General features: G+C 37.7%; 1 protein-coding gene and 1 long non-coding RNA gene across 3 annotated transcripts; one reads left to right on the top strand and one right to left on the bottom strand.

The window, feature by feature from the left end:
* Window positions 1-1,685: 1,685 nt before the first annotated feature.
* LOC113591574 (uncharacterized) lies at window positions 1,686-9,180 on the bottom strand. 2 transcript variants are annotated; one of them, XM_027032127.3, is made up of 5 exons: window positions 8,954-9,180; window positions 7,697-7,797; window positions 7,260-7,527; window positions 6,392-7,016; window positions 1,686-3,281 (listed from the first exon to the last, which is right to left on the bottom strand). In XM_027032127.3, exons 3-5 carry the CDS (start codon window positions 7,464-7,466, stop codon window positions 2,422-2,424), a joined length of 1,692 nt encoding a protein of 563 aa, XP_026887928.3. In that variant the 5' UTR covers window positions 7,467-7,527; window positions 7,697-7,797; window positions 8,954-9,180; the 3' UTR covers window positions 1,686-2,421. The 2 variants fall into 2 exon arrangements, with proteins under 2 accessions (XP_026887928.3, XP_026887929.3); XM_027032128.3 differs by lacking the exon at window positions 7,697-7,797.
* Window positions 8,696-12,627, top strand: LOC145652071 (uncharacterized). The gene is made up of 3 exons (XR_014118268.1): window positions 8,696-8,760; window positions 10,388-10,426; window positions 10,597-12,627. It is a non-coding gene; the product is annotated as an uncharacterized LOC145652071 (long non-coding RNA).
* Window positions 12,628-12,663: the final 36 nt, after the last annotated feature.

The following is a 12,663-nucleotide window of genomic DNA, read 5'->3' as shown; positions in this document are numbered from 1 at the left end:
ATATACTGTTGTGTTGGAGACTTGCCTTTATGTGTGCTTATGTTTCTCGCCTTGCCTGTTTGTTTCCCTGTGGTTTTGCTGTTCCTGTGTTTGTTGTTTCTGTTTTTTCCCCCCTTTGTGCTTGCCTTTCTGGTTTTCACCCAGGTTTGGTTTCCTTATGTTCTTCATGTTTCCCAATAGCCTGCTGTGGATTACATCTCTTCCACAGGCCATAATAAAAACATTTGACTATACTCTTGCATCCTGTCATTTCTGCTGCTTCATTACAGAGGGTGGGGGGATGATGATAATGGAATGGGTGAATTAGACCTAGAGCTCAGGGAACGTTTTCACTTCTTAACCTTGGTGTGTTCAGCTGGTGTATTCAGAGTTTTTTGTCTACTACATATGCACTTGTCCACAACAAGAACAAAAAAAAAATAATTGAAGATAACATCCTTAACTGTGACTGAGGTAGCCATGACATCACACCATGAAAGAGCATAGATAGCTGGAGAAAAATGCAACGTTCAAGTGCATATGGTTTGTGAAAGACTGTAAACACTACGATATGCTCTACATGGCATGCATGATTAATATTGTTAGTGTCACTGTCACTTGTGTTCAATTATGATAGGCCTGGCTACAATAGCAGTGTTTAACACTTTGCGTGGTTTGTCATGTGGGTCTGGTTTATTCACCTTTATTCTCGATTTTATGACTGCTGAGTTCTACCAAATTATTTTCTTGTTTATTCACCTTAGCTTCAAGTTTCCTACTAGTGGATTCTACTGAGTGGTTCTATTTACAGCAGTGCAAGTGTTGGAGCAGGTAATATTGTCAGTGAAGGTAATGTGGCGGAGCAGCTAATATTGTCAGTGAAGGTAATGTGGCGGAGCAGCTAATATTGTCAGTGAAGGTAATGTTGCGGAGCAGCTAATATTGTCAGTGAAGGTAATGTGGTGGAGCAGGTAATATTGTCAGTGAAGGTAATGTGGTGGAGCAGGTAATATTGTCAGTGAAGGTAAGGTGGTGGAGCAGCTAATATTGTCAGTGAAGGTAATGGTGGCGGTGCAGGTATCGGTGGTGATGAAGGTAACAGTGTAAGTGATGGTGGTGGCAGTGAGGTTGCGATCAGTTGTTGGTGCTATTGTTCTATCTTGTAAACCAAACAATAAACTATTTTTTTGTGTATTTAGTTTTTTGTCCAGATTGCTAATGCTGATTGCATATACTCATCCCACTCAGGATTTCCCTGTCCATCCAGAATACACACTATGGCCAACCGTAGGTGTGTGTCCTGGAATAAACCCTCATGCAGATGTGTGTGGCCAAAATAAAAGATGCTGGAATTATTCACCCATGGAGAAATTTATGTCCCCTAACCACTTCTATCCATCCATCCCAGAGCAGGGTGTGTCACCCAGTTGAGTATTTACACCCATTTGAGAGAGAAAAGGGGACAGTGGGGTTGTGCACAAAATTATGGAAGAAACTTCTGATCTAACACTTTTTGGCAATATTTCTTCCTACCCAATTATATTCTCCCACCCATTGGTGCAAAGAAACGGCCACCACAGAGAAGCAGTGTTAAATCAGATTAGAGGAAACATGGACAGTCCATGTCTAAAGTACATGATCTTTTTCAAACTAGACCAACATACATAATTTTATTCTAAGGACAAGAATTTGATCCTTAACCCGTCTTTAGGAAAAGGTTCCTTTATTCGGACTTGAAGGTAATGATAATTAGACAAGCATGATAAGCTACCTTTTATTTGTCAACTTTGGAGCTTGCAAGGCTACTAAAAACAATAATAGTAGTGCTAGTAATGAAATGACAATATTTTGAAACTGCATGGATTTATTAGTCACTAACCATCACTTTTTCTTATATGTTTGAAAGGAATTTGTCCTTCACTGTACAGTCGTGGCCAAACGTTTTGAGGCTGACACAAATTTTGGTTTTCACAAAGGGCACTGCTTCAGTGTTTTTGTCAGATTTTTATATGGTATAGTGGAAGTAGGTTTTGCCCAGAAACTGATATCCACCATGCTAAGGCGAATTGCAGAAGCCTTAAAAAAGAAGGGTCAACCCTGTATATATTGGATGTATTTGTCAATAAAAAGTAAAAAAAAAAAAACTTATGAAATGCTTATAATTGTACTTCACTATACCATATAAACATTTGACAAAAGGACCTAAAATACTTATGCAGTAAACATGCATAACAACAAAGTTAAACAAAAGTCAATATACATAAAAGCTAAGGAACATCAAAACACAGTCAAAACAGAACCAAGAAATTGAAAAACCCCAAAACATACCAAGTTGTGTGAGCTTAAATAACTACAGGTATTGTCTGACCAGACGGTGACTCTGAGAGCTGATAGGCTGACGTGACTGGAAGCGGGACTTTTCTCCATCAGTGTGCCTACTCCTCATGTTGTAATCGACAGACTGTGCACACATTTCTGGTGTGCTTTTAGATTTCCTGAACATGTAAAGCATTTTCCACATTCAGTGCAGCTGAAAGGCTTTTCTCCTGTGTGAATCCTCATGTGAATTTTAAGGTAACTTGATGTTGTGAATCTCTTTCCACACTGAGAACAGCTAAAAGGCTTTTCCCCAGTGTGATTCCACATGTGCTGTGCAAGACGCTCAGATCTCAAAAACATTTTTCCACACTGAGGGCAATTAAAAGGATTAACCCCTCCATGAACTCCTTGATGTGCTTTTAAATCTGAGATGCTTCTGAAACTCTTGTCACACTCAGAGCACTGATGAGGTTTCTTTCCTGTGTGTATGTACCTGTGGTTTCTTAGAGTACTTCTATCACCAAAACTCATTCCACACTGTGAGCATGTAAAAGGCTTTTTACCAGTGTGTGTCATCATGTGGATCTTAAGGGTGCCTGACCGTGAAAAACTCTTTCCACACTCAGAACAAGTAAATGGCTTTTCCCCATTATGAACCTTTATGTGCCGTTTATAGTGGGCTTTTCTCATAAAACCCTTTCCACACTGGGAGCAGGTAAAAGGCTTTTCTCCAGTGTGAACTCTTTGATGTACTTTTAATTGTGACTTATATTTAAAACTCTTCTCACAATGACAGCACTGATGAAGTTTCTCTTCTGCATGTGTGAGCATGTGGGATTTTAGATGGCTGACAAAAAGGAAACCGTTTCCACACTGGGAGCAGGAAAACAGCTTTTCCCCAGTGTGGGTTCTTTGGTGTAGTTTCAATTCCGAGGGCCATGTGAATCTCTTCTCACACAGAGAGCAGTGATGATGTTTCCTTTCTGAAAGCATCAAAAACAAAACAATAAAGCAATATGTTATATTCATAAATGCAAGATGTTATATTCTACATAATTGCATCAGTTAAAAAAAGGTAATGTTGCAGCTGATTTCTGTAAGTGTTCAATAAGCTCGAGTTCATTCAAAACTCAGCAGCGAGTCCTCATTGTTACCAAGCACTTAGCACACGTCACCCTCTTCCTTCTTTCTCTATTTACTGTACACTTTTCCTCTGCCTCAGTCCAACTGTTTTTTCCTTCTCATTCTTGTTTTCCTCATAATGCATTCTATGATCTGACATGTCGATCAATGCTTCCATGGTGAGCAAATTCAAATCCACACAGCTGCTATTCAGGAATTCTTTGAGTAATTTTCATGAAGCTTGACAGGACCATTCAAGTAAGAAGTTTGAGGTAGCCTGCAAATTTGGTGTATTTTTGTCCACGGGGCACTATAACAAAAATGTATTAGAAAACCAAGAAATCAGACAACCCCACTGTGCTTGAACTGGGTCATCTATATTAGATTTGTGTCAATAAACAACATGAAGCACTTCCTTTTTCTAAATATTAAAAATATGTTGACCCTAAAATGTGCAATGGCTGGCACATATCGGTGAGTTTCCTAGAGCAGGCCGCAAGTCATCAATTGTCTAAACTGCATAAATGAGAACGGTATGTACAAAAACACTTCCTTTGAGTCAGTGTTTGGGCAGTGCTATAGACCTCTTGTCTGAAATATGAATGGTGAACTTGTATCGATGTTGCATCAGCCGAAGTGTTATGTACTACCACCACTACTACTACTAATACTACTATTACTACTTAAATAGCAGCAGTTCAAAAATACAGCAATATATAAACAAATATAAGCTAATTTAAATCTTTTTTATGATCTATATTAAGAGTGAATCATTTTTCTGTAGTGAAGTTTTATTAAATAAACAGTCCAGCCCTTGGAATTCTACACTCCCTTAAAAAGTGCAGTCTGCAAAGAAATGCTGCTTGTTTTGTGTACTTGGTTAGTTTTTATTTATTTGTTTATTCTACCTTCCCTTTCTGTGGTGATTGGTTTATTTGCTTGGTTTTTTATTTTTGGACCTGGGCTCAATTTTAGCAAAAGATTCCCCCTTCCCACACTGGCACCCAGCCTGAGGGACACACAAACACACGCAACCTTGCATCTTCCACACACCCAGTCTCCCGATTAATGACCACCTTGACCTTGTTTTGCCTTTTTTCTCCCTTTTATTTGAGCCCACAGGAACACTGCCAGCTACAATGGTGCTTGAAAGTTTGTGAACCCTTAAAAAGTTTCTATATTTCTGCATAAATTTGACCTAAAGCTTTGGATTGTCATACAAATCTTAAAAGTAGACAAAGAAAACCAAATCAAACAAATTAGACAAAAAAAATTGATCATTTTCCTCATTAAATAAATGACAATGTTGCATATCTGTGAGGGGCAAAAATATGTGAACCTTGAGGATTATCAGATGAAATTTGAGTCAGTTGTCAATCAATGGATTGTCAATCAGGTGTGAGTGAGCAACCTGTTTTATTTAAGGCACAGGGACCTAGCAAAGTCTGATCTTCACAACACTTTTGTGGAAGTGTACCATGGCATGAAAAAAGGAGATTTCTAATGACCACTGAGTTGTTGATGCTCATAAGGCTGAAAAAGGTTAATAAAAACATCTCTAAAGAGTTTCTAAAGACTCCACCAATCCACAGTCAGACAGATTGTGTACAAATGGGTGAATGTTTAAGAATTTCAATTCATTACCTTCCTCGAGTGGTCGACCAATGAAGATCATGCCAAAAGCAAGGCTTTTAATAGTCCACGATGTCATAAAGGAACCCAAGGTAACTTTTTAACCACTAAATGAACTTCCAGTTTTAAGGTCACTTTTGGTTTTTGGGCACTTTGGAGATGTCTAGAACACCTAGTGAATAATACTGTGTAGCTCCTCAACAATTTCATGTATATGCTCAAAACTGGTCACTTTATATGCCAAGACTCTAGTGAATGAGGAAATGTAGAGAATGACTGAAAATTAATCTCCAGCATCCAAATACTTTATTTATTCTAAAAAAAAAACTTTTCTTCTGTAGTAAATGAGCTCAAATGGAACATAAATGATGGAAAAATAAGCTTGAATATGAATAGATGTCTTTGCCTAAGTGTCTCTTTCAATATGAATCCTGAATGATCATTGTGCTATGTGTACAATTTCAGATAACTAGTGTTAAAGTACAAAGCATTCAAAAATAAGCTTAAAACTAGAAGTTCACTTAGGGGTTAAATGGAAAGATAAGTCCTTACCTATGTTTAATCACTGGGTTAAATATCTGATGTACTATTTCACTTTGGAAACAATCCTTTACACTATAAGAGGTGATATTGCAGGATGTCATTACTTATGTAGAAAAAGTGAACTCTATGTATTTCGATTATAAGATCCACTAGAACTATAACCATTATAACTACTGACATTACTATCACTATTCTTATTGCCACAGAGCTCAGCTAATTTTTTTCATGAATTTGATTATATATTATTGATCTGTATCAGTGGGGTTTGTGGCTCTGTTTTGTTCCTTTTATTTATTTTTCTTCTTTTATGTTCTTTTTTCACTTCCCTATGCATCAAACTGATGAAAAATAATGAAAAGATGTTTGAACAAAAAAGAAAAAAAGAAAAGGTAATCCCAAGCCTATTTAAATGTATACATTTAACTAGGTTAAACAAACTGTCTAGTGATGTATTTGACTGTTTAAAATTGAGAAAGCACATTAACAAATTCACTGATCTAAGGTCAGTTAAATCAGCAGTTAAAACAGATGAAGTGCAGTGGTCCATGAACTGGATTGTCAGTTCTCTCATGTATTGTATTCTCTGGTCTGCTATTCATATCAGTCACCAACTAAATCTGAGATTTAGTTTCCTCCTACAGTTTAACATTATGGACAATAAAGTTATTAAAAGACAACAATTTTTTTTCCTATTCAGGTATGGCGTGAATATTTAAATAAATGCAACAGCAAGAAAAGAAGAAAGAATCAGCAAAAAAAGACGCGGATCAAATGTAGAAAGAAAAAAATTACTTACCGGATGGGATCAAATCATTCTTGTTACTGCCATCATCACCATCATGTCCACCACGCCGGCAGTCCACCAGTCTCACTGAACACGTCTTTAATGGAGTCTGCAGTGTGTGCTGGTTTGCACCATCACAGTCAGAGCCCAGGGACTCTGTGGGGTTTGGGTCACTATAACAGTGTATAGAGAGGCTGGGTACACCCTCCTCCAACTCCGGAAGTGTGGACTGATTCTCACGGTCACATACAGAATCCAGTGTGGCTGTAGAGGTCTGTTCAGGTCCACAAATAGGAGACAGACTGGGTCCATCCTGCATTTCCTGCTTTATGTATTGGTCCCCGGTGTTACAGTAAGTATCTCGTGTCTTCACAAAGTTTGATTCAGTCTTACAGAGCCTTACCAGAGATAGACATGGTACCTCCTGCAGCTCCTGCTTTATTTGTTGGTATCCAGTGTTACAGTCAGTTCCCAGTGTTTCTGTGGGTTTCATTTCTGTTTCACACACTTGAGACATACTGGGTACATCCTCCATGTCCTGGAGTGTGTGCTGGTCCCCAGCACTGTGATCAGACTCTTGTGTTTCTGTGTGTTTTAGATGAAGTTTATAGACAGAATTCAAAGTGGAAACATCCTCCTGAGAAAACAATCACAAAAATAATAAACATAACAGAATCAGCGCACATAAAACAGCAAGCATGCATTTCAGAATTAAAAACATCATGATCAAACATGATTCCTAGCCACTTGAAGGCATCTGATTATCACCACAATTTACTTTACTTATTTACACACACACACACACAAACAGAAATTACCTTGATTGCATTTTTTTGAGCTGCATTCAATTTCCTTAATTACAAAACTAACAGCCACAAACCTGTTTAGACAGAGTTTCTGTTTGCTGGTTCAACTTTCTCTCCAGCAGTGCGACCACTTTTCTCAGTTCACAAACTTCTGTTTGTAAGTTTCCAATATCCTCCATGGAGAGGTCAGTCGCTACTGACTTTGTGCAGGATGTTTCAGAGTCACATGACATGTGTAACTCCAGTAGAACCTCTCCTCTCTCCTCACTGCAGTTTTCCATGCTGAAGTGCCCAGATATCTCCAGGGCTAGAGTAAGAGAATCTGTAGCTTTGCCTGATTAACTGAAAAGGAAACCATGTTCACAGGAGTTTTGAATAAACTGTTTTTGTCTATTTTACTGGTTCTTTATTTCTCGTGTTAAACAATAAGCACACACTATGTGGTCATCACCAGGAACAAGTCTGCAAATACCAACAGAAGTGTATTCCACAAAGTTGGTTAGCCACTAACCTGGATCTGCTAACCTGTAGTTCCTGGAGATTTAGGGTTTTCCATTCCAAAAAGAATATTTGTAGGCTATTTGCTATGACAACATATCTTATGAAGCAATCCTGTTATCAAGAGATAAACCAGAGTTTATCAGAACATCGGACGAACGTACAATGCGGAAGTTCCTAAAACGGGGGCTAGAGTATTTAATTAATGTTGCGATTCAAATTATTATTAAAATGTGTAATTATATGAAATGATGAAGAGTGATTAGACATCATTTAAACATTTTATTACTTTTATTCACTAACGTACTGTTTCAGCCCAATCAATCTTTTGAACATTCATCACCATCGGATTTTACATGAGAGACTACATGATCATGGATTGGCCCTCAGTTTAACTACAAACTGTATTCATAATTGTTTTTGTTTTTTTTTTTACAACTTTAAACTTTCTTTTAACAGAATGCAATGAACACTGTAGGGCATGTCCTTTTACCATTGGTTGTTGGTCTATTACAAAAAGCAGGCCCTGATATTTTCCTGGGCATACATTTATGAAAGTCAACAAGATCTCCATATAATTTTAATTACATTAACTAGAATTAATAAATATATGAGGCTTGGCCAGTTTAACACTATGCATCTTACCATGAATCCTTTATTGCTTATAGCCTGCATAGACTTATATCCTAGTGCTACTTCAGTATGCAAACAAATTTTTCCAACCAATTAATATGCAAGCAATTACATGTTTTCTTGCAATTCAAGGTTTTATTTTACAATATATTTGCTTTCTCCACCATCAGTAACAATTAATAATAACCATAACTTATAAATAATAACAGCTGTCAGTAGCCTAATAATTATTGGCTAAGTGATGTAGGCTGCAACAAATTTGCATAAGGCAAATGTCATGTCATTGTCTTATAATCACATGTTCATTCCCCATGTGATTAAGACAGATGGTACATCTGCCTGCTGCCTCTTATAACACAACAGAACTACACGGTTGGAGAGCCGTGTAGTTCTGAATGCAGGGGGGAAAAAACCGTCATCGGGGAAGATACTGCAATTTATGAGGTAGGCCGTCATCTCTGCAAAGGTCAAAGGACCCACATGATGACATAAGATCACATAACAGCCTATCACAGGTGTCCAGTCCGATCCACCCGCTCCACTACAAATTACGATTAGTCAACATAACGTTGCCTTAATTTGAACAAACTCATAGCGTACCCACGCGGGGCCCTCCAAAACACTAGGCCTAACTTACCTTAATGTGCACGTAGTTTTCGAGGTGCTTTTAAACTTCATTGCACTATTATTTGGGATTTTATTTTTGCGAAATGGTACAAGTGTTTTAAAAATGTTTCATGAGGTTAGAACCATGAAAATATTCAAATAAAATCATAATGATATAAATAAAATCATAATGATACACGACTCCTCTTTCGTCTCCTCTTCGCGTTAACTGAACCACGGTCGGAGCGAAACTCTAGTCACTAGGACCCACGGTAGATGTCTTTGGTCTGCCTGCTTTAAATATCGCTGTTCGTTAATTCATGCACTAACAATATATTTTTCCAATTTTTTAATTTAAAAGACGGATAAATACAACTATTCAGATAGAACGCATGTGTCTGTTAAAATATTTTTGCTTAGTAGATGGTTGTTGAAATGAATAGATGGATAGACCTTACATGAAGATTATTGAAAAAGTAATGATGGGCCAAGCAACTAATACTGATCATAATACGATAAAGAAAATAACATATCAGGGTGCACGATGGACACTATCAAAAATTAAAACTGTGAAAGCAACTAACATGCACATAGTACTAGGTTTGCATAATATTGACCCTAATATATTAATATAGCACTAATATTATCACAATTATAACTAATTTAATATTATAAAAATGTTGAATATTTGTTCATCCGATGAAAGGCTGTTTGGCCAGGGGTCTGAGTAATAATGCTCAAATCATAATGAACCAATCATAAAGCAGTACTCGGTTCTATTTTTCCACAAGATATTGAAGTTGTGGTAGTGCAACTTTTGTATGTCGTTCATATTTTATTTTACTCCTGCATTACACCTTTTTATTTGTGTTCATAATTCTTGTTTTTCTGTGTTAAGTATTGTGGAAAGTCCATGCTCTGGACTTTGCAAGAGAGCACATCCTGGTATACTAGGCCTGACCTTTACCACACTGAATCAGAGATAATGTAAGGTCCTGAAGATAGCAGCAACAGCCTGTTTGTAACTGGGCAGAAAGGTAAATGAAGCAGAAATGTAATGAAGTGACTAACAATTATGACTGAGTACAACTTGGAAGGTTAAGGGCCTTGATCAGGGGCCCAACAGTGGCAACTTGGCAGTGGTGGGGCTTGCATACTCCAGACGAGACTGTCCAGCAAGTAAGACGAGCAAGCAAGGTTAGCTAGCCAACGTCTTAGGTAATATCAGGAAGAAAGTGTCTTGGTAACTAGTTGGCCATCAGTGCCAATGAAGGATCATGCAGACGCACAGCTCATACACTTCTATATGTAACCCTCTGTGTGGACTGATTGGTGTTACTCTGCCTCTCTCTGAAGTTGGCAGCACTGAGTATAACCATGCTTATTTGTATTTTTTTTATTTTTTTTTTGCAATATATGTATGATTTATTTTGCTATTTCAACTTCATCTTATTTTTTTTTACAGATACCCAAGAGCAGTGAGTGTGATGAGGTGAAAAATACGGTACTTTTACTCTGCAGCTCATTACCTGTTGGCCATCTGTTATGAATAATGAATTTTATTGTTTTTTGTTTGTTTAAAAAATATCGCTGTTCGCTCACCCAGGGTCATCCGCTCCCTCTTCTTATGTACTTTACCCCTCCCTTTCTCCTTCTCTCTCTCTCTACGCACAGGAGCAGTCCATGGCTCAGTCATGCAGAGAACATCCTTTACTAACCTTGCTTCTCTCTTTTCTTCGAAGACTCTTGGATTAGACAGTAGAACATGCCTCACTTTTCCCCATCATCCTGTACATTTAGATAGTATATATAGGACACATATATACTCTGTGCTGTCTTCAGGTAAGTGGAACTCTCTTGATTCACTACCCTGGTGTCAGTGTCTCTTGACTTCCCCGGATTGATCTGGTTACAGAGGAGATCGAACCTGAAGTTCTGGTCACTTTGGACCAGTTTCTAACAAGTATTAGTCATTCAGTTAAACCATCCATCAACACTTTCCATTATGGTTGACAGTTAACAAAACTTTTTTTTTAGTCTGATTACAAGATAGTGTTAGCAGGGTTTTTTTTTCCATTTGCAGAGTGAAAGACCAGATGGACTTCCCGGTAATATTACAGAGGTTAGAGACCGGAGTGCCAAAGTTTGTTGTTTTTTTTTATATAAATATACTCTGTTTTTCAGTTCCCAATTTTCTTCCCCAATTTAGTCATATCCAACTCCCACCTGTTAGGTGAGTCTCCCATGTCACACAACAGCTGCCAACTCAAACCATAGACCCTACTGCTGAGAGGCAAACATGCTAATCACTAAGCCACCATGCTGTCTGTACATGTCCAGTGTTTATCAGCTGCATGACTGTGATCAGGCTTTTTTGACTTAATGCACTGCTGCACAGACCAATCACAGGCTGGCTCAGGCTTTTCCTTTAAATTTAGAAGGTAGAAGCATGTGTTGCACTAAAATTAGCAATGAAAACCAACCTGTATAATTCCTTTGTTTTACAGTAAACCAGTTTTTGGCACTTCCTTCTCTGAGTGCTGATGTCTGCTGATCATGCCTGGCTTCTACTCAGGACCCTATAAATATCCTACTTCATTTCATCTTCCTATCTGTCTTTTTTCATCTTCGTCCCTCCTTCCTGGTGTCACAGTTCCCATGGTGCCCACTTTGTGGGTTTGACCCACCCCTAGTTACCCTCCTGTGTCTGATTATCCCTCATTAGCCTGAATATTTTAACCCTGCCCCTTGTTATCCTCACTTGTGTCTCATTATTCCTCATTAACCTGAGTATCGTCACCCCGCCCTTACTTAATCTCACTTGTCTGACTATCCCTCATTAGCCTGCCCATTTTAATTTATTTATTCTTGTCTGTGTCTGATTATGCTGCATTAGCCTTAATATTTTAATCCTGTCCCCAGTTATTCTCACATGTTTCTGTTTATCCCTTATTAACCTGAGTATTTTAATCCTGCTCAACTACCTGGTGTAGTTTAGATAGTATGTTATGGCGTCTCGTTTTGTCTTGCATGGTTTCATCATGTGTTTGCCACTTGTTTGACCACTGGTTATCTGACTTTGGACCATTCATATGACTGATGTTTGAATGACCCTGATGTTTGAATCACTCAGCATTACAGATGACTGGCCCAACTAAGAGCACAGAGCCCATCTGCCCCCATTCATAATTATACACTTATACAATTTTAAATGATCTTACAATGCTGACCTAGTGTAAAAGAAAACAGAAATGTGTGCAGGAGAGATTAGTAAATTATTAGTAATGAGTAATATTAAAAGTAAATCTAATAATAGGGAAATATTTAAAAATAATTATAATATGGATATCAGTACAATATCATTAAGCACTTTAAAAAACAAGGAATGGGAGCCAGTGCAATTTTTTCAAAATAAGTTTTTTTTTGTTTGTTTTGTTTTTTATATTGTAAAATATTTTTGTTAAGGTCCATGCTGCTGAATTTGATAAAAGTTTTAAGAGGTGTAATGATTTCCTGGGCAGTCCACTTAATGAAGCATTACAGTAATTAAATCTCCTTATAGCAAACGCATGGCCAAGTTTTTCTGTCACACTGAGGTATACATAAAACCTTTTGTAACATTATCCTGAGATTATTTTGTATACACTGCCTTTTCAAAGTAGCCAGTAGAACGTAACTGTGATCAGCATGAATTTCTCCAGCACACCAGCGACACCCGGAAGAAGTATTCCTTCAGCCTGT

This window comes from Electrophorus electricus, chromosome 18, assembly GCF_041902795.1.
Source record: "Electrophorus electricus isolate QZ-2024a chromosome 18, ASM4190279v1, whole genome shotgun sequence".
In the NCBI taxonomy this organism is placed as follows: Eukaryota; Metazoa; Chordata; class Actinopteri; order Gymnotiformes; family Gymnotidae; genus Electrophorus; species Electrophorus electricus.
This window is presented reverse-complemented; position numbering and strand designations above follow the sequence as displayed.

Bases quoted from the DNA above. Each gene is read 5' to 3' on its own strand.
- LOC113591574 (XM_027032127.3), bottom strand. From the start codon at position 7,466: ATGGAAAACTGCAGTGAGGAGAGAGGAGAGGTTCTACTGGAGTTACAC. The intron at 7,017-7,259 runs GTTTGTGGCTGT...TTGTTTTCTCAG, and splicing joins CAGAAACTCTGTCTAAACAG to GAGGATGTTTCCACTTTGAA. The intron at 3,282-6,391 runs GTAAGTAATTTT...TGATGCTTTCAG, and splicing joins GAATGATTTGATCCCATCCG to AAAGGAAACATCATCACTGC.